The following is a 20,086-nucleotide window of genomic DNA, read 5'->3' on the forward strand; positions in this document are numbered from 1 at the left end:
CCTGGAAGCACAGGTGGGAATTGTGGCCAGTATCATTCTGGGAAATCTGGCCACAAACAGGGAGCTGGAGAACAGGCACCAGTTCCACCCAGCCCTGGGAACCTAGGGAGGCACAGCGCAGCAATCCAGCTCTAGGGGAAGGGCAGTGGGTCCCTCGGGGCCTGGGTCAGAGAACGCTGTCTTCCCCAGACCTGGGTGCAGGGAGGGGAGCTAGGAGGGGTCCCCCACTTTCCCACTGGGACTTTCACAACCTCACGGGCAGGCTGTGCCTCACTGAATGAATATTGAAACGGCAGCTGGACCGTGTGGTTATTAACAGCACCAATTTGTATTTGTATTTTTAATTTTTTTAATGGTATGAATCTCATTTATTGAAAACATATCTCACCGTTCTCAAATTGAAGACTGCAGAACATAAAAGCAGTGTTTTATTGAGTTGTCATTAACCTCAGGAGCAGCGGCGCTGCCTTTCCATGCTCCAGGAAACCGCAGCTCCCGCATGCCACATCTGTCCGACCTCGCTTTACAAAACAGCCCTGAAGCTTAATCAAATAAAACTGTTGTACATGAGAAACAGAGAGCTGGGTGTGGGAAAGCCAGGTATGGTGGTCCCTTTAAGCGAAGTCTGCTCTGCAGTTGGGGCATCTTTGCTTCCTCAAGGCAAATCAGCAGATGAATCCAAAGGGGAACAGGATGATGGCCAGGAGGATTCCTAGGAAAGCGAAGCAGTCCTCCAGCACCCCGACCCTGCAGACAGGACAGCCTCTCATGATGATGATGGCATTGGCAGGGTACCGAGTGATAGTCCGGCTGTGGCCGTTGTAGACCCTGGGGTGGTGGGTGGGTATCCCTGTGATGAGGTAAGGGGAGGGCAGGCAGCGGGAAGGAGTGGGCAGCAGGATGGTGCCATAGCCATGCGGGCTACATGCGCCGTCATCCTGGCCGGCCCCTAGGTTGTAGGTGGGCAGCTACTCCTGCAGCAGGGGCTTGTGGTCCATGGCAGCCCAGCCCAGCTCGGTCGGTCCTGGCAGGGGACACAGCCGGGGACTTGGCAGGGATGCAGCAGACTGGCCAGCTCATGCTCCTCTAAGGCACAACACCTCAGCACCAATTTTTGTTTCTATTTATTTATTTAGAGACAGAGTTTTGCCCTGTCACCAAGGCTGCAGTGCAGTGGCGTGATCTTGGCTCACTGCATCTCTGCCTCCTGGGTTCAAGCGATTCTGCTACCTCAGCCTCTTGAGTAGCTGGGACTACAGGCACGCCTGCCTAATGTTTATATTTTTATTATAGAGACAGTGTTTTTCCGTGTTGGCCGGACTGGTCTTGAACTCCCAACCTCAAGCAATCCACCGGCCTCAGACTCCCAAAGTGCTCGGATTACAGGTGTGTGCCACCGCACCTGGCCACAGCACCAATTTTTAAAACTACTTTCACTTCTATATTATTTCAGTTCTTTTAATGAACACATTCTAATTTTGTAAATTTTAGAAATCATTACAAAAGCAAATATGGAAAAAAGGAGCATATAAACAATAGAGCTATATGTGGCTTCTGGGAAAAGCTGGCGGACAAGTTTGGCCTCTAGAGTTTTACATACACAATACATATTTACTTATACGTTTGTGTTAGTCAGAACTCTTCTGGATGCCAGTGACAGAAACCAAATTCTGACTGGCTTACTTAGCAAATGGAATGAATTGGCTGTGTAGCTGGCATGGGCGGTCTTCACAGGCCACAGGGGCCAGGCACCTCTATGATATCAGGAACCTGCCTCATTCATACGTGGATGCCTTATCTCATCCCCTACATATGGACATTTGGGAGCTTTTCTGCCCCTTACGTGCCTGAGGGATTTCTTTGGACATTTACACAAGTGTGGAGACAGATCCCATGTAGAGAAATTGTAGGTCAAGGCCGGGCATGGCGGCTCACGCCTGTAATCTCAGCACATTGTGAGGCCAAGGTGGGCGGATCATGAGGTCAGGAGTTCAAGACCAGCCTGGCCAAGATGGTGAAACCCCATCTCTACTAAAAATACAAAAATTAGCCCAGCGTGGTGGTGGTAGGCGCCTGTATTCCCAGCTACTTGGGAGGCTGAGGCAGAGAATTGCTTGAACCCAGGAAGTGGAGGTGGCAGTGAACTGAGATCACGCCACTGCACTCCAGCCTGGGTGACAGAGTAAGACTCTGTCTAAAAAAAAAAAAAAAAGAGGCCAAAAGAGGCTGAAAGAGGCCGGGCACGGTGGCTCACGCCTGGAATCCCAGCACTTTGGGAGGTTGAGTCGGGTGGATCACGAGGTCAAGAGATCGAGACTATCCTGGCCAACAAGGTGAAACCCCATCTCTACTAAAAATATAAAAGTTAGCTGGGTGTGGTGGTGTACGCCTATAGTCCCAGCTATTCGGGAGGCTGAGGCACGAGAATCGCTTGAACCCAGGAGGTGGAGGTTGCAGTGAGCTGAAATCGCGCCACTGTACTCCAGCCTGGAGACCGACGGAGACTCTGTCTCAAAAAAAAAAAGAAAGAAATTGTAGGTCAAAGGACACAGACTTTAAATGTTTCAGTAAACATTGCCAAACAACCCTCAAAAAGGCTGAACAAGGTGATCAACCTTCCCACCAACAGAGACACATGCTTTCATTCTGTTTGTCACACTGTGGAAGGAAGGCCCTTGACTGTGTCCTGTGTCCCAGGGTGTACCAGACTCCTGGAGAGGCCTTGGCCTGGCGCCAGAGACAGCACAAGTGAGTCACCTGTCCAGAGCAGGTCTAGCTCACTCCAACGCCAACAAGTTCTTAGCCCCACTCGAGTAAACCTACGAAGTCTTCCTGTGGCTCTGGGTGGCAGTACTGATTCCTGCCCACCTCATAGGGACACAGTGTTCCTCGATGCTCAGCCTACATCTCAAGGGCGCCTGTGTACTCCAGGGCCGGGCAGAAGAGTTGTAGATCCCTTTTGTATGGTTCTGCCTCACTCCTCCAGTACACTGGCACAAAACTCTGACCCTAACCTGAGGCTAAAATCTCCTTCCTTTATTTCAGACATCCTCCGCATAGACAATCTCTGGCAGTTTGAGAACTTGAAGAAGCTGCAGCTGAACAATAACATCATTGAGAAGATTGAGGGCCTGGAGAACCTCACACACCTGGTCTGGCTGGGTAAGGCCCTTTCCTGTGTGTGTCCACCCTAATCGAAGGTGACACCCTGCCAAGGTTATTGGCTTCCCAGGAGACAATAATTGTGTGTGACACTCGGCTGCCGGCCCATCATTAGCCAGCGTACGGCAGAAGCTCTGCCTGCTGGGAGCAAGAAAGCTGCTATTTTTTAAAAGCCTAGGGCTTGTGCTGGGCAAAATGCAGCAAAGATGTGCTTAGACACAGCACCACAGAATATTTTGCTCTCACCTGCTCAACCTTTCAGTCTGGGTGGGGCACAAAGGGGCAGCTGTGGACTTCTGTCTGATCTAGACTCAGGCTGATAGATAACCATCGACAGGTAACCATTGGCTGGTGGGGCCCAGATCAAACCAGGACTAATCACCACAGAGGCTAATATGTATCAAGCACTTAACTACATGCTAAGTGGGGCCTATATGCTTTCTATATGAGTCTTTCAGTTCACATGGCATCCCCATCATAGAGATGAGCAAACTGAGGCTACAGCACTGCATCAGGCCTCACTGCCAAGGCCACAGGGGGTTTCAATGAGCTGTTCCTTCTGCTGGCCTTTCAGGGGCATCCTTACATCTGGTGAGGGGCAGTGGGTCCCTAGCAGGGAGAAGGTGATGGGCCTGAGAGCTCCTTATGCACTGTCTTGTTTAACCCCATTTTAATCCTAAGAATTTGGCATCTGTTATAATCCCAAGCTACAGAAGAGGAGCTGAGAGACTCAGAGAGCCCCAGGCATTTGCCCAAAGCTGCACAACCTAGAATATCAGAGCTGGGACTCATGCCCCTGCCTGTCTGACCTCACAGCCCACATTCCCTCCAGCCTATCAGGCGGTCTCCTGGTAACAAGGAAACCCTGGGGCATCGTGAGCCTTCCAATTTGCCAAACACTCCCAGCCTCCTTTGTGCTGACAATTGCAAGCCCACAGCAAACCCACAGGGAGGGTTATGCTGCCATTTCACAGATGCAGCAACTGAGGCTCAGGGAGGCTGGCCAGCTTGATGGAATCATGTGCTACAGGTAGCAGAAGCAAACCACAGCCAGGTCTTCTGACACCCGGGCCCAGGTTTCTCACCTTTCTGCACCCTCGCACCCATTAATGCTGATTCCTGGGCCCAGTGGCCCATCTGCAATGCCAGAAGTCATTGGTCTCTCTAGGAGAAGAAGATGGTAGGCCTAACTGTCCTAAAGGTGCCTGGGCCAGCCCATGCTGTGAGCCATGCCCGCCCCCTGAAGGTCTGCCCTTCACAGGCTGCTTGAATGCCATAGTTTTAAGCAGGAGCTCCCTGGCCTGGCTGTCTCTCAGAGATAAAGCAAGTACCACCGAGCCTCATGACAGCCCCCTGTCTGCTTACCCAGAGAGAAACTTGAATACTGGTCTTAGTTCCCTCCGTGACAAAAGCTTATCTTCCTACTACTGGGAACCCCTGCACACACACTTCCCAGTCAGTTCATTTCCCCGACCCCTTGCAGTGGCCATCCACACTTCCAAAGATCATGTGGACTGATAGCTGGTGCTCCCTGGGATGGGGGTGCTAGAGCAGAGAGGGCAGGCTCTGGTAAGAGGTCACAGGGCCCCTCAGAGTATAGTCAGAAGCTGGCCTTTGTCCAGCCATGGCACTAGGCGCCCAGGGACCCAACCACAGCAGGAAGAGCTGAGTCCCTGGGGTGCTGAGGATGGGGGGTAGGGAGGTGGCACTCCCATTGTTCAGTATGACCTCCCACACTGACATGCACAGTCTCTACTGGTGGCCCATGCACAGGGCTGAGGGTGTGCTGGAGCTGGCTAGCACTGGCTCTCAACAGCTGGCTGTACACATCTCTTCCCAACTCTGCTTCCAGGGATGCCACGCTGGTAGCTTGAAATTGGCCATGGTGGGAGTATTTACACCACAGAAATGAGCAAGCACTACAGATCAGGGCTTTCCCTCACCCCCCATTGGTAAACACTTGCTAGCACACCATGAGGGGGTGGGCCAAGCCTCCTAAGAACAGAACCCGGTGGCACAGTGGGAAAGGAAGTGTGCAGGCTTGGCATTTGTAGACCCCCATTCAAATCCCAGCTTGGCCAACATACTGACTTTGCAGAAGATATTCCACTCTGTGAACCTCAGTTTCTTTTTTTTGAGATGGAGTCTTGCTCTGTCGCCCAGGCTGGAGTGCAGTGGCACAGTCTCAGCTTACTACAACCTCTGCCTCCCAGGTTCAAGTGATTCTCATCCCTCAGCCTCCCAAGTAACTGGGATTACAGGTATGTGCCACCATGCCTGGCTAATTTTTGTATTTTTAGTAGAAACGGGGTTCTGCCATGTTGACCAGGCTGGTCTTGAACTGCTGGCCTCAAGCAATCCACCCATTTTGGCCTCCCAAAGTGCTGGGATTACAGGCATGAGCCACCGCACCTGGCCTGAACCTCAGTTTCTTTAAGTGCTGTGCTACCTGGAGCATATTACCATGAGGCCCATTTGAATCTCAGTTTCCTCATCTATAAATGGGGATGATTATATCTATGCTATGAAGATTAAACAAGTTAATGCACTTAAAGGGCCTGGCATAGAGCAAGGACCAAGTTATCATTGGTCTCAGTGTCAACAGGTGAGCATCCCCTCATATGCAGAGGAGGCTAAATTAAGATGTGGTTAAACTCATCTCCCAAAACACCTTTTTTTGTTTTTTGGCACAAAGTCTCACTTCATCACCCAGGCTGAAGTGCAGTGACACAATCTCACAATCTCACAATCTCGGCCCACTCTGCCTCCCAGGTTCAAGTGGTTCTTCTGCCTCAGCCTCCTGAGTAGCTGGGATTACAGGCGCGTGCCACCACACCCGCATAATTTTTGTATTGTTAATAGAGAAGGGGTTTCACCATGTTGGCCAGGCTGGTCTTGAATTCCTGACTCTCAGGTGATCCACCCGCCTCAGCCTCCCATAGTGCTGGGATTACAATTGTGAACCACCATGCCCAGCCCCAAATCACCTTTTAAATGTGATCACTGTGGTTATCATGCTCATATTTCCAAGCCCAGGAAAATGCCCATTTTTGGCCTCTAGGCCACTGGTGTTCCAGGACAAGATAACAGCCCCACCTGCCAACTAACCCTGAAAACCTGTGGTGGGGACAGAGTACTTTTAGGGCTGGCATGGTGGCTCACACCTGTAACCTCAGCACTTTAGGAGGCTGAGGTAGGAGGATCGCTTGAACCCAGGAGTTCGAGACTAGCCTGGGCAATATGGTGAGAGCCTGTCTCCATAAAATTTTTTGAAAATTAGCTGGATATGGTGGTACACACCTGTGGTCCCAGCTACTCATGAGGCTGAGGCAGGAGGATCATTTGAATCTAGGTCAGGGATGCAATGAGTTGTGATTGCACCACTGCACTCAAGCCTGTGCAACAGAGTGAGACCCTGTCTCAAAAAAAAACAGAAGGTACTTTTTATTCCCAAAGACGTGGAACTGAAGTCTCAGTTGGGATTGAGGGTACATTTGATGAGGGAGCCTGAGATGGCTGTGATGGAGCTGGAAGAACCTGACCTGCCGCATGTCCAGGGAGAAGCCTTAGCTGAACTCTGATTAGCTGTGTGGCTTTGGGCAAATCACCAAGTCTTTCTGGGTTTCTGCTTCCCAAATGATCAAACAGGGAGAGAAGTTCCAAACTACACTCAGGGCTGCTGTCAGAGGATATACACATAAGCACTTGATAAACTGGTAAACGCAAAGCAGACAGGAGGTGGTCTTGCTAAAATGTCACAGGTGTGAGGAAAGGGGACTTTCTACCACTGTGTACCCCTGACCCCCAAGGGCACTGCTTCAGACCTGCGGGCTAGCATTTTCCTCCCAGAACTGTGACAGAGCTTAGACACTGATATTTGCCCACATGTCTCCAGCCAGGAGGATGATTGGCAGAACAGGAGAGGGTGGTGAACATTTGAGGCTGCAGGAAAGAATCCACGCCAGGCTTCTAAAAAATCGCCAACTGTTAGTAAGTCAAATTCTGGCCCTGGCAGCTTGGTGCTGGGTCACAGGGCACTCAGTAGCCCCGATGGTTTTATTCCAGGATAGCCCATCCCCTGACCCAGCCAGCAGACCCTCATAGCCCTCCCTTCTTCCCAGATCTGTCCTTCAACAACATTGAGACCATTGAGGGGCTGGACACACTGGTGAACCTGGAGGACCTGAGCTTGTTCAACAACTGCATCTCCAATATCGACTCCCTGGATGCCCTCATCAAGCTGCAGGTGTTGTCACTAGGCAACAACCAGATTGACAACATGATGAACGTGAGCGGCCACCCCGCCCACCCTCACGCACACCTGCAGGGCCTTGGAGCACCGTGGGTTGAGTGGGGGTCTGTGGTAAGGGGGAGTGCAGGCTGTGTGTTCCAGATCTTCCCATTTTCCTGGAAAAGCCAGGAATCCAGATTAGTCCACAAGGGATTTGCTAATGTTTAAACACCATGCTTAACCCAACAAAATCCATTGGAGGGCACAAATTTACAACCTCCACATCAGTGGCGGTTCTTTCCCTGAGTCTTAGGCTTATTTAACAAACATTTGCTGAGGAAAGTACCTATTGGTGTTGGGCAAATGTCCTGTGCTTACTGGGAACGGAGAGAGACAAGATGTAGTCCCTTTGGAGTGACCAGCACACACCCCCATAGCCAAGACAAGGAGACAAGAAGCCAGTGTCTCGAGGAACAATAAAACAAGGCCTGTGGGTGGTAGGAGGGCACCTGAGGCTTAGGGGTGTGCATGAGTGGCAGTGGACACAGCTGGGGGTGTGGCAGCAGCTACAAGGGGTCCTGTGTCAGAGGTGACACGTCAGATGGCTCCTGGCCTACTTCTGCAGGCCACCAACCCTGGAGGCTGTCCAGTAGCCTTTAAAGATTGCTTTTCTGCTTAGGGCAGTCTGACGGCCTAGGTTCAGATCCTAGCTGTAGGCCATGGTGGCTTAGATGAGTGGCCTGGGAGAGTCAAGCACCAAGTTGTGACCTGCATTCAAGTCTGTCCAGCAGGACCAAACCCCGGAGGCAGTGTAGTCTTGGAAGTTTGCCCTGCATGACAGACAGGAGCATTTAAACCCAACCAAGGATCAAGCCTTCTATGCCTCAGTTTCCTCATCTGTCAGATGGAGATGATGGCCATGACCCACCTGCCCAGGCCCTAGCAGGAACCAAGTGGGGTCATGAATGTAACGCACTTGGTTCAGTGTCAGACTGGAGTATGTCCCTAACAAATAAATGGAGGACTGTCGTAGCTGAGGGCCTTCCTGCCAGTGTTGGAATGAGGGGAAGCTTGATGCAGACTTACTGAGAGATGACTAGAATTTTGCCATCCAGCAGAATGAAAAGGCTTCCCAGGAGGAGGGAATAGTGTGAGCAAAGGCCTGGAGGTACAGTTGGGAATGCCTGCCTGCACGGCACCGTTGAGGGGTGCAGCGTCCCTAGAAGAGGTCACAGGTGTGTGGTGCAGGGTGGGGCTCAGGATGTGGCCAGGGCCTCGCCACAGTCAGTCTGGGTGGCCAGAGAAGCAGTGGGAGACGAGAGGCTTCTGTCTGAGATGTATTTGGGGCAGGTCTACATTTAGGAAGGAATCCACCACCGTGAGGATGGATTTGAGGGGGATTGTGAGAATGGGTTACACCAGGATGGTGTGACCAGAAAGGATACTGTACCTGCAGGTCAAAGAAGCTGGCCCCAAACTGGCTGGAAGCAGCGGTAGGGCAGGGACTGGCACTCAGGTGGCTGGTTTGAGAGGTGGCTTCAGGAAGCTGCAGTAAGGGAGGCAGGAAGGAACCAACACGCAGGTGTGTCACTGAGGCTGCTGCTTCAGGTGAGGAGGGCAGATTCCTCTGGGCCTCGGAAGTGTCCAGAATGCCTCCCAGAGGTGACCATCTAAGGACAGGAGCCTGAGGCATTGATCTCCCCAACAGCTGAGGGACACCCCAGGGGGATTAACTTCCTCGCCACCTGGCTTTTGGGCTGGGTGGGCTTCTTCGGCTTCAGAGACCTCTCTGAGGCAGAAAGTGAATAATGAGATAGGACACTGCTAGCCAAGGTCTCTCATGGCTACAGCTGAAGCCAGAGGTAAGCTGAGCCCCTGCGGCAAACAACAAGGGCATTTAGTGGCATGATTATTGGCACTGCAAGGAAGGGGTGCTTATCAGCAGAGCTTCAAGGACGTGAGTTCCTTCTGCCTCTGGGCTCTGCCATCCTCAGCATCTCCCCAGAGCCTGATTCTCTTATGGCTGCAGTCAAGGACACAGGCTTCCTTGTCTGGGTCTAGCAGGATGGAGAGAGCAAGAACTCTCCTTCCGACGATGGCCCTTCAGTCTGATCAAGCCACCTCAGGGCCTACACTGACCCTCAGCCTAACATCGTGGCTGGGAGACGGCTGGGTGGCTTACATGAATGGCCTGGGGTGGGAAGCGCCGAGTTATGACTGGCAACTCCGCCGGGCCAAGCCACAGTGGTGGTGTCGTCTCAGAAGTTTGCCCTGCATGCCAGACAGGCAGCATCTAAACCCAGCCTGTACCCTTTGCAGGGCTGAAGTCCTGACAGTCCGGCCTGCCCTGCCCTGTAAGGGTGAGGAAACCAAACACTGGCCAGCAGGATGTCTGGGTGAGGCATGGAGGGCACAGGCGAACACGTCGAGAGCTGAGATTTAGCCTGTGCTCAAATCTCAACGCTGCCACCTACCAGCTGCCTGACCTTTGGCCAATGAGTTTGAGTTCTGGGTGCCCATTTGCCCACCTGTAAGATGGGAATTATAGTAGTTCCTACTCTGTAGTGTTTCTGTGAAGATAGAATCCATTAGCCGGGCCGGGCGCGGTGGCTCACGCCTGTAATCCCAGCACTTTGGTAGGCCGAGGCGGGTGGATCACGAGGTCAAGAGATCGAGACCATCCTGGTCAACATGGTGAAACCCCATCTCTACTAAAAATACAAAAAATCAGCTGGGCATGGTGGCACGTGCCTGTAATCCCAGCTACTCAGGAGGCTGAGGCAGGAGAATTGCCTGAACCCAGGAGGCGGAGGTTGCAGTGAGCCGAGATCGTGCCATTGCACTCCAGCCTGGGTAACAAGAGCGAAACTCCGTCTCAAAAAAAAAAATCCATTAGCCTTATGTGCTTGATACAGGGCCTGGCACATAGTAAGTACATGGAAAATGATCATCAAGAATATTCAGATTAGCTGGGCACAGTGGCTCATGCCTGTAATACCAGCACTTTGTGGGGCCGAGGCGTGAGGATCACAAAGTCAGGAGTTCAAGACCAGCCTGACCAATATGGTGAAAGCCCATCTCTACTAAAAATACAAAAATTATCTGGGCGTGGTGGCATGTGCCTGTAGTCCCAGCTGAGGCAGGAGAATCGCTTGAACCCAGGAGGTGGAGGTTGCAGTGAGCGAAGTTCGTGCCACTGCACTCCAGCCTGGGTGACAGAGCAAGACTCTATCTCAAAAAAAAAAAAAATTCAGATTAAGAGCTAGTTTCAAGCAGCTCCACAGCTTGCTGCTTGAAACTCTGAGCATTGAGTAGATAGATATTCCTGCCTTGGTGGGTCCTATACCCCAGGACCTACATGTGAATGAATTTCCTCTGATTTGTTTTCCTTTGGACATTTGGACACTGTCCTTCTGAAGGCCCAGGCCTGGGCATGAGAGGGCATGGAGGGTGTGAGATGAACATGCCTGCGCCCTGCTGGAACACCCCACTCCTGCCTTGGCCATTCTCCCATCCTGCCCCTGCAGAGACTGGACAGGAGGAAATCCCATTACTGCTTCCCAGTGGGGTGCTGGGTGCCAGGTAGTCCTTCTTGAATATGGGAGAAGCTGGTAAAGCTAGTCCCCAGAGAGAAAGAAGATGGAAGATGACCCATGGGGAGAAGCTGCCAGGGAATGCTGAGATGTCTTGGGCCAGATGCTCCCGTGGTCTGGCCGTATCCCAGGGACCCTGGAGACCCTAGATCCTCTCCACTCAATCAAGCACCAGCCCTCTTGTGACCTGGCCCAGAGAGTCCTGACTGATACTTCTCAGGTACTAGCTCCTAACCCCAAGCGTCTTTGATTTTAGTCCTTATTGGCACTATTTATCTGGCATCTAATTATATACTTTCTTGTCATTTATATATTTATTAGGCTTATTTTAATTTCTGCTCATTGCATTAAAAACATGTTTAAGCAGGACCCAGGTCACACAGAGAAGAGCTTCACTCACTCCTAGCCTCTGTCCTTCCCTTCCAGAGGCCCCCGCCACTTCTAAGTTACAAGTGTGTCTTTCCGAGAGTCTTGTGTTAAACATTGTACATGACTGTCACATCTGTTCAGCTACCTCCAAGCACCTGCCTTTGGTGTCCCCTTTCCTCCTGAGTCGTCAGCTTGCCCTCTCTGCTGGCTCATTCCATCACTCAGATGCAGCATGATGTATGTTCCTAGTTCCCTGTAGGTGGGTGTCGAGGTTGTTTGCCATCTAGTGCCATTACACACAGTCTGTAGTGGACGTCCTTAAACAGGGGTCACTTTGCACCTGGAGAAGCCATCTGCAAGATAAACTAGAGAGGAAATGCTAGGTCAAAGGGCATGTGCATTTTAAATCTTGACAGATCTTGCCAAGTAGAAGTGGAACTATTTACAAAGTCACCAGCAACAATGAGGCAACCCATCCCCTCTCACTTTCTACAATGCACTTTGTGAAATCTCACTGGGAGATCTCTTACAAATTAAGTCAGATCCTGTCTCCTCCCTCCCATACACACTTAAAACTCCAATGGCTTCCTCCATCCTTAGAACAAACTCCAGGCCAGGCGCAGTGGTCACGCCTGTAATCCCAACACTTTGGGATGCCAAATCACTTGAGGTCAGGAGTTCAAAACCAGCCTGGCCAACATGGCAAAGCCTTGTCTCTATTAAAAATATTTTTTTAAAAAAATTAGCCAGGTGTGGTGGCAAGCACCTGTAGTCCCAGCTACTCGGGAAGCTGAGGCAGGAGAATCGCTTGAACCTGGGAGGCGGAGGTTGCAGTGAGCCGAGATCGGGTCACTAGTAACAACAACTAGAACTAGCATTGCTAAATAGGTATCAGGCACTCTTCCAGTGCTTTTCATAGCTTATTTCATACACCTGTGACACACATGATATTCTTACACCTATTTTACAGATGTGGACATTGAAGCTCACAGATGTTGGATAACTTGTCCAAGGTCTCACAGCTAGGACCTGAACCACGTCCGCTGGTTCTTTGGAAAGCCCATTTCTGACAGAAGGTCTTGGTACTGCTTCCCGGCCCGGAACACCCCCACACCCGCACACTGCCTGTCACCCCACCCAGTGCTGATGGTGCTGTGGCCAGGCTGCAAACTCTGAAAGTGCTGAGGAGGGAAGTGCAGGTGCGTTTTCAACTCTGGCAGCCAAGAAAATGGGCCTTTTTCCCTTTTTCTCCCCAGATCATCTACCTGCGGCGGTTCAGGTGCCTGCGGACGCTCAGCCTCTCCGGGAATCCTATCTCTGAGGTGGAGGATTACAAGATGTTCATCTGTGCCTACCTTCCTGACCTTGTGTACCTGGACTTCCGGCGCATTGACGACCACACAGCAAGTGTCTCCCTCTCAGTCTCCCAGCAGGCCCCCAGATTTCTTGGAAAAGGGGTATGGAAGAGCAGCTTCCCCTGCCCACAACTAGGAGAGAAAGGGAAGTTCCCTCTTCCTAATCCCTTTACCTGCCTCAGTTGGAGTGATTCCAGCAGCGCCCTTGTGGGTACTGTTCTGTGCGTGTTCCCAGGGGCCAGGCCTCTTCCACACATTGTGCCAGGGCTACCTCACAGCCATCCAGTACCGTCTGGTTTTCCAGACAAGTGCTGAGGAGGGCCAGGCACAGTGGCTCACGCCTGTAATCCAGCACTTTGGGAGGCTGAGGCAGGAAGATTGCTTGAGCCCAGGAGTTCAAGACCAGCCTGGGTAACAGGGAGACCCATCTCTACAAAAACTACCAAAGTTAGCCATGTGTGGTGGCACACACCTGTAGTCCTGGCTACTCAGGAAGCTGACGTAGGAGAATCGCTTGAGACCAGGAGTTTGAGGCTGCAGTGAACTAAGAAGATGCCATTGCACTCCAGCCTGGGCAATAGATGAAAACATTTAAAAATTAAGAAAGAAAAGAAGTTGAGGAGGCTGAAGGAGGGCAAGCAGTTAGCCAGGATCACTGGCTCAAGGCCGAGCCAGGATTCACCCCAAGTTGGTGTCACCCCAGGGGCAATATTAACAGCTGAGCTCCAGGGGGAATCAGGCCATCAGAGGCTCAGGTCTGGCTCTCAGGGGCAGAGTCAGGGCTGGAGATAGAGACCTGAGTGTCATCCGAGGATTGCCAATCGGCAGTATTTGAAGCCATGGTACAAGTGAGATCACCTGGAGTACGTGGAGTGCACTGAGAAGGGGTGGGGACTGAGTTCTAGAGGCGCTAGCATTCCCTGCCAGGTGCAGGGGGATGAGCCAGTGCGGTGGAGAGAGCCAAGGGTCAGACCCTCGTGACCAGCCCTATGGCCTTACTTTACCCCTGTCCTGTTGTCCTCCTTCCTTAAGGGGGCCAGAAGGCCGGCCTGAGGGCTGTGGGGAGTGAGAGAGCAAGTCCTCTGTGGAGAACACCCAGTCTGGGGCAAAGGGAGCACTCCATTGCTGTGGCTTCTGCCCTGGAGTTGGCCCCGGGAACCCCAGCCTGCCACACTGCCTTCCGCTCCTCCTGGTCTTTCCCTGATTTCCCTGCACTCACAAAACCTGGTGAGGGTCATGCGGAGACGGGCATTCTCATCCACGAGACCTCATGGCTTTCACAGCCTTCATGCAGGGCCCCAGGCAACACACCTGCCCACACACGGGAGGCTGCAGCATGGCAGGGGCGGCGTGGCTTGGAGGAACCTCTGGTAACGGTGCACTTCCCGTTCCGTGGTCAGAAAGAGGTTGCGGAGGCTAAGCACCATTACAGCATCGAAGAGCTGAAGCACCGGGAGAACCTGATGCAGGCCCAGATGGAGGAGGAGCAGGCGCGGCGGGAGGAGCTGGAGAAGCACAAGGTACCACTCGGGCAGGCCGCACGCCCTTGGCCCCGCTCAGAGTTGCCCACAAGAGGGCACTGACCAAATAAAACAGAGGTCCGCAGGGATCCCCAGGCTCTGAAAACACGGAGATCACGCTCTCTCCCTGCCTGGCCTGCCCTCTCTCCACCTGGCTTGCCTGCTACCTGCCCCAGGGCCAGCTCCATCTCAGTCTGGACCCTGACCCTACCCCTCACTGGTATTCCTGCCTCCAGCTGCTGGAGATAATGTGCTAAAAACAGTCTGTCCGAGGCCCCTTAAGACCCTTAAGGCAGTTCCCCATGACATGCCAGGAACAGCTCAGGTCCCTTAGCCCAGCACGGCCCTGAATTCATGACCAGACACCTGCTGGCCTCTCTCCCACCGGTCCCCACCCCTCCTTGCAACCAGACTGAGCCACGTATAACATTCTGAAAACAGCCTGCAGTTTTATGCCTCTGCACCACTGCACACGCCATTCTCTTTGCCTGGAATACTCTCGCTCCTGACCTGCCTTCCTCATGGGCCTGTGGGATCATGCAAGGCCCCTGACGGGAGCTGCCATGCCCAGGTGTGTTTCTGTCCGCAGACGGCATTTGTGGAGCACCTGAACGGCTCCTTCCTGTTTGACAGCATGTACGCTGAGGACTCAGAGGGCAACAAGCTGTCCTCCCTGCCTGGTGTCAGTGAGCTCCTCGAGGCATATCCTTCCAAGTTCATGGCTGTCTCAGAGCCTGTGCCATCAGCCTGCCTTGGGCAAGGCCCCTTCTGCTCTAGCCTCAGTTTCTCCATCTCTCTTATAAGACCCTGGGAAGTAAAATCTCCACTTGAGAGCAATGTGCCCAAGAGGCAGTTCAGAGCCAGGTCAGCTGCGCTGCATGGGGGAGATGCTGTCTGGGTTTCAGGGACATGCGGAGTATCTGTTCAACATGGTATGGTTTTCAGAGGTGGAGAAATGGATTGAAATGTGCTCTCATTAGCCTAACTCGTTTGTGTTGTGCACGTTCATCTGGCATTCATCATGTTCTCAACCACCCCACTAGGCAGGTACCATCATTAACCCCATTTTATAGTTGGGGCAACATAGTTTGGCTGTCCAGGGTCACCCAATTAGAGGCCAGCTTTTTTTTTTTTTTTTTTTTGAGACAGAGTCTTGCTCTGTCACCCAGGCTGGAGTGCAGTGGCACAATCTTAGCTCACTGCAACCTCCAGCTCCTGGGTTCAAGCAATTCCCTGCCTCAGCCTCCTGAGTAGCTGAGATTACAGGTGTGAGTCATCGTGCCCAGCTAATTTTTGTATTTTTTTTTAGTAGAGATGGGGTTTCACCATCTTGGCCAGGCTGGTCTTGAACTCCTGACCTCGTGATACACCTGCCTTGGCCTCCCAAAGTGTTGGGATTACAGGCGTGAGCCACCATGCCCGGCCTAGAGGCCAGCTTTTGAAGCTTTATCTGTGGCGCCTGAGAAACTGATTCTTTCCCCAGTTGCCTGGAGCCCAGAGGATGTGGTTGGTACCTGTCATTAGGGCTGTGGCCATGACCATCAACCAATGGGCTTAAATTGTGAGCTGAGGGACTCAGGACAGAATCGAGGAGCTCCTGAATCTGAGAGCTCTGAGCTAAGGCATCCAGTCACAGATGAGTCTGTGGAGCCACCTTCACTGGATAGAGAGAAATTTACTCAAAAACCTGACATTCTGGGCCTGTGGGGTGGCTCATGCCTATAATCCCAACACTTTGGGAGGCCAAGGCAGGAGGATTGCTTGAGGCCAGGAGTTTGAGACCAGTCTAGGCAATATAGTGAGACACTGTCTGTATTATTAGTCTGTTTTCACACTCCTATAAAGACATACCCAAGACTGGGAAATTTACAAAAGAAAGAGGCTTTGGGTTTTTTTTTGTTTTTTGGGTTTTTTGGGTTTTTTGAGATGGTATTTTGCTCTTGTTGCACAGGCTAGAGTGCAACTGTGCAATCTTGGCTCACTGCAACCTCCACCTCCTGGGTTAAAGCAATTTTCCTGCCTCAGCCTCCCAAGTAGCTGGGATTACAGGCATGTGGCACCACACCCAGCTAATTTTTTGTATTTAGTATAGACTGGGTTTCACCATGTTGGTCAGGCTGGTCTCAAACTCCTGACCTCAGGTGATCCACCTGCCTCGGCCTCCCAAGGTGCTGGGATTACAGGCATGAGCCACTGCGCCTAGCCAGAAAGGCGTTTAATTGGACTTACAGTTCCACATGGCTGGGGAGGCCTCACAATCATGGTGGAAGGCAAGGAGGGGCAAGTCATGTCTTACATGGATAGTGGTGGGCAAAGAAAGAGAGCTTGTGCAGGGAAACTCCCATTTTTAAAACCATCAGATCTTGGAAGACTCATTCACTATCACGAGAACAGCACAAGAAAGATCCACCCCCATAATTCAATTACCACCCACCAGGTTCCTCCCACAACATGTGGGAATTGTAGGAGTTACAATTCAAGAGGAGTTTGGGTGGGGACACAGCCAGACCGTATCACCAGCTCTAAAAACAAACCAAACACTCACACCTGACATTCTAGAAAGAATGAGGGCAGGGTGGGGAGGAACAGTGAAGAGCCGGGCTCCCGCGCTGGGTTGTTTCTGCCAGCCAGTGACCCGGGTTTGCCTTGGCTGTAGTACTATATAGCCATGTGACTTTGGGCAAGGCATTTCATCTCTCTGGGCATCAGCTTCCATCTTACAGGATCACCAAGGCCCTGTGGGTTTTACCTGTCCGACTCTAAGGACTCCATGTGGCAAGCTCTTTTGCACCGTCAGCAGCAGATGAGGAAACTGAGGCCCAGAGAGGTAAAGTGACTTGTCAGGGTGGGTCTGGAAGCAGTGGCAGAGCCAGGACTTGAACATCCCCAGCACAGCTGCAGCAGCTGAGCACCAAGACAGGCCCTCAGTAAGGGTGCCCTTCCAGATAGCACACCAGAGACAGAAATGCACACTGCCTTGGGTATGTCTTTATCAGGAGCGTGAAACAAATAATGCGGATAGTGTCTCACTATGTTGCCTAGACTGGTCTCAAACTCCTGGCCTCAAGCAATCCTCCTGCCTTGGCCTCCCAAAGTGCTGGGATTATAGGCATGATTATAGGGATTATAGGCCTTCCCCAGCTGGGACCAGCTCGCAGGTCCCCAGGTTCCCAGGCCTCCCTTCTGGGGCCTCTCTGAGCATGTCTGTCTTCTGCTCTGTAGACTCCATGAAAGGCCCCTGCCTTCTTTTTTCACACAGGCCCCATTCCTGAATCCCTCAGGCTGAGGGTAGGGAGGCACCAAACAGGCATTGTACTCACATCTCAATCCTGGCTCCTCACTCTCTGGGCCTTTGATTTCTTCATCCACCAAATGAACCAAATGACACCAGGAGTTTGAGTCCCACACACTGTTGAGGGCACAGTCTCTGCCCTGTGCCAGGCTTACCAGCACCTTTGCCATGACCCCGGCAGCCTGCTCCTGAAACAGCTGTGGGCTTCCTTAACAGTCACTCACCTACAGGGACAAGTTTGTCATCATCTGTGTGAACATTTTTGAGTATGGCCTGAAACATCAGGAGAAGCGGAAAACAGAGCTTGACACCTTCAGTGAATGTGTCCACGAAGCCATCCAGGAAAACCAGGAGCAGGGCAAACGCAAGATTGCCAAGTTCGAGGAGAAGCACTTGATGGTAGGCCCCAAGCCACCTGAGGCCCTCCCTGCCTCCTGCTGTAGGCCCTCCCTGGCCCTGCCACCCCCACTGTAGAGGGGCTGCAACTCCTGTATCCTCTGATGACCCCTGAGGCCCATGGTTATTGTCCCCATTTGCCAGTGAACATACAGCTAATCAGTGGCAGAGCCAAGGCCCGCCTTACCCCAGCACCACCAACCACAGCTCCCCGCTGCTTGACATGTGGCTTGTGGGTCTTTGTCACACAAAACGCTCTTGGGATTCAAGGTCAGCCCCACCCCCCAACTTATCATCATCATTACTATTAATAACTGTATTAGTGTTACCATTACTATTTTGACAGTAACGATTACTATCCTTTTCTTTTGTTCATTCATTCATTTAATAGACATTTTCTGAGCTCTACTCTCTGCCTGGCCCTAGGAAGCTGGAGCCATACCGGATGTGGTTCCTGCCCTTGTGGGTCTCAGACCCAGGCCCAGGCCCCAGCCCCCACCTGAGCAAACAGAGGGATCAGTGCCATCCTGGAGGGAAGCCTGGGGAGGCTTGCAGGTGCCCTAGGGGTGCCTTATCTCAGGCTGAGGAGTTTAGGGAAGGCTGAGGCTCACGGAAGAAAGATAAGTTGATGGGGAGGAAGGGCATTCCTCCACCCACCAGGAGCAGCAAAGGAGAAGGCTCTGGGTGGTCAGGACTCGGCCTAACCAGGCCACAGGGTCCAGCCCAAGCAGGGGCCATTAGGAAGGGCACCAATCCTTGTACTTGATGGCAACCATCTCTTTCAGTTGGCATTAATATTAAAGACAGGATGCTTAGCCTATTCTAAATCACAGATCTTTATGAGACGCTAAGGAAAACTGTAAACCTTTTTCCTCAAAAAAGTGTTCACACACACCAAGCTTCCTGCAGCGTAAGGGGCTTTAAGGAGCCCATAAGGCCCTTCCTTGTTGTGAGCTTAAAGTAGAGCGAAGTCCCCAGTGTGCAACTTCAGATCTGATGGAGTGGGCGGTCCACTCCCATGTGCTTCCCGCCTCCCCCTCGGCCACCTGCGTTCCTGTCTCATTAACTCCAGGCCTCACATGCTGTGTGATTTAACTCTCAAGACCCTCCTTATCATGTTTTAGGGAGCAGGGGTTACTGCGTTCAAGCAGAAGTTTAAAACTGTCAGTGGAGGAATCCATTTGGCTCACATATGTGTTTTATTTGGCCTGCAGAGGGTTTTAAAACATTATGAACATCCTGCTGACATTGGAAACTAGCAGATTTCACAGAAAAATTGTGGTTACCAGCTTCTCTGGAAGCAGTTGTAAGCAGGGCTTGAGCGGCAGTTGTCCCCTCTTGGACAGGTCATATCTCCAGTCCCTCAGTCCCTGTCCAGCCTTCCTGCCTGGTCCCTGTAGCCACTGGGCTTGGGATGCCTAAATGTCAGCTAGCTGGCTCCTCCTGAAGCCCGGTGCAGGGACCCAGCCCCTCAGTAGTGAGTCCCTCTGCAGAAGCAGGATGTGGGCCATGCCAAACCAAGCCTGACTTGGAACATGGAACGTGCCACTTGCTATTCCATTCAGGCATGGGCCTTCAGTGCAGGCCAGCTCCTCAAAGGCCACCTGGGATGAGCTGACTACCCTAGTACTCCCCTTCCAGAGCTGAGCGCAGTGGATTCTGCCCAGCCTGCATGTGGAGTCCCTAGGCTCTGGAAACCTGCTCACATCCAGGTCCAACAGCACCCACTTAGACTATTTGGGGCGTGGCCTGGCACAGGGGTTTCCCAGACGGAGTTCCCGGGTGCTTTCCATGCACAGCCTAGATAAAGTCCACTGACTTGGAAGTTCCCAAGACTCCACGAGCCCTGCAGACCCCCAGTTCCCTCCCTGACAGGCCCTCTCCTATAGTTTTTCCTCCGCTCCTCCCACTCACCCCCATTAGGCCTCATCTATTGCACACAGCACGCTGCTCCAGGTGCCCAGTGAGCCACGTTTCAGAGTCATGGTGCAGCCATATAAGGCTTGGGGCTCAGGCAGACTCCTCACTGGTGACCCAGAGACACATCATTGACCCTCTCCTAGCCTCCATTTCCTCATTTGCAGAACAGAGACAACCTCGAAGAACTGTAGTGAGAAACAGAGACAGAGAGGGAAAGCATTTGTACAAGGCCTGAGCAGAGTCAGCCA

At 52.2% G+C, this 20,086-nt stretch overlaps 1 protein-coding gene and 1 pseudogene across 1 annotated transcript in view; one reads left to right on the forward strand and one right to left on the reverse strand.

The window, feature by feature from the left end:
* The window catches only part of DRC3 (dynein regulatory complex subunit 3), a 43,944-nt gene that overhangs the window by 7,285 nt on the left and 16,573 nt on the right, over positions 1-20,086 (forward strand). Inside the window, exons 3-8 of the mRNA XM_064378224.1 lie at positions 3,046-3,162; positions 7,284-7,450; positions 12,612-12,812; positions 14,111-14,230; positions 14,820-14,931; positions 17,746-17,921. Coding sequence (XP_064234294.1) covers positions 3,046-3,162; positions 7,284-7,450; positions 12,612-12,812; positions 14,111-14,230; positions 14,820-14,931; positions 17,746-17,921 — 893 coding nt within the window. The remainder of the gene's footprint in view (positions 1-3,045; positions 3,163-7,283; positions 7,451-12,611; positions 12,813-14,110; positions 14,231-14,819; positions 14,932-17,745; positions 17,922-20,086) is intronic.
* Positions 615-998, reverse strand: LOC105706516 (membrane protein BRI3-like; annotated as a pseudogene).

This window comes from Aotus nancymaae, unplaced genomic scaffold (assembly GCF_030222135.1).
Source record: "Aotus nancymaae isolate 86718 unplaced genomic scaffold, 86718_ANA_hifiasm-v0.15.2.pri h1tg000018l, whole genome shotgun sequence".
In the NCBI taxonomy this organism is placed as follows: domain Eukaryota; kingdom Metazoa; phylum Chordata; class Mammalia; order Primates; family Aotidae; genus Aotus; species Aotus nancymaae.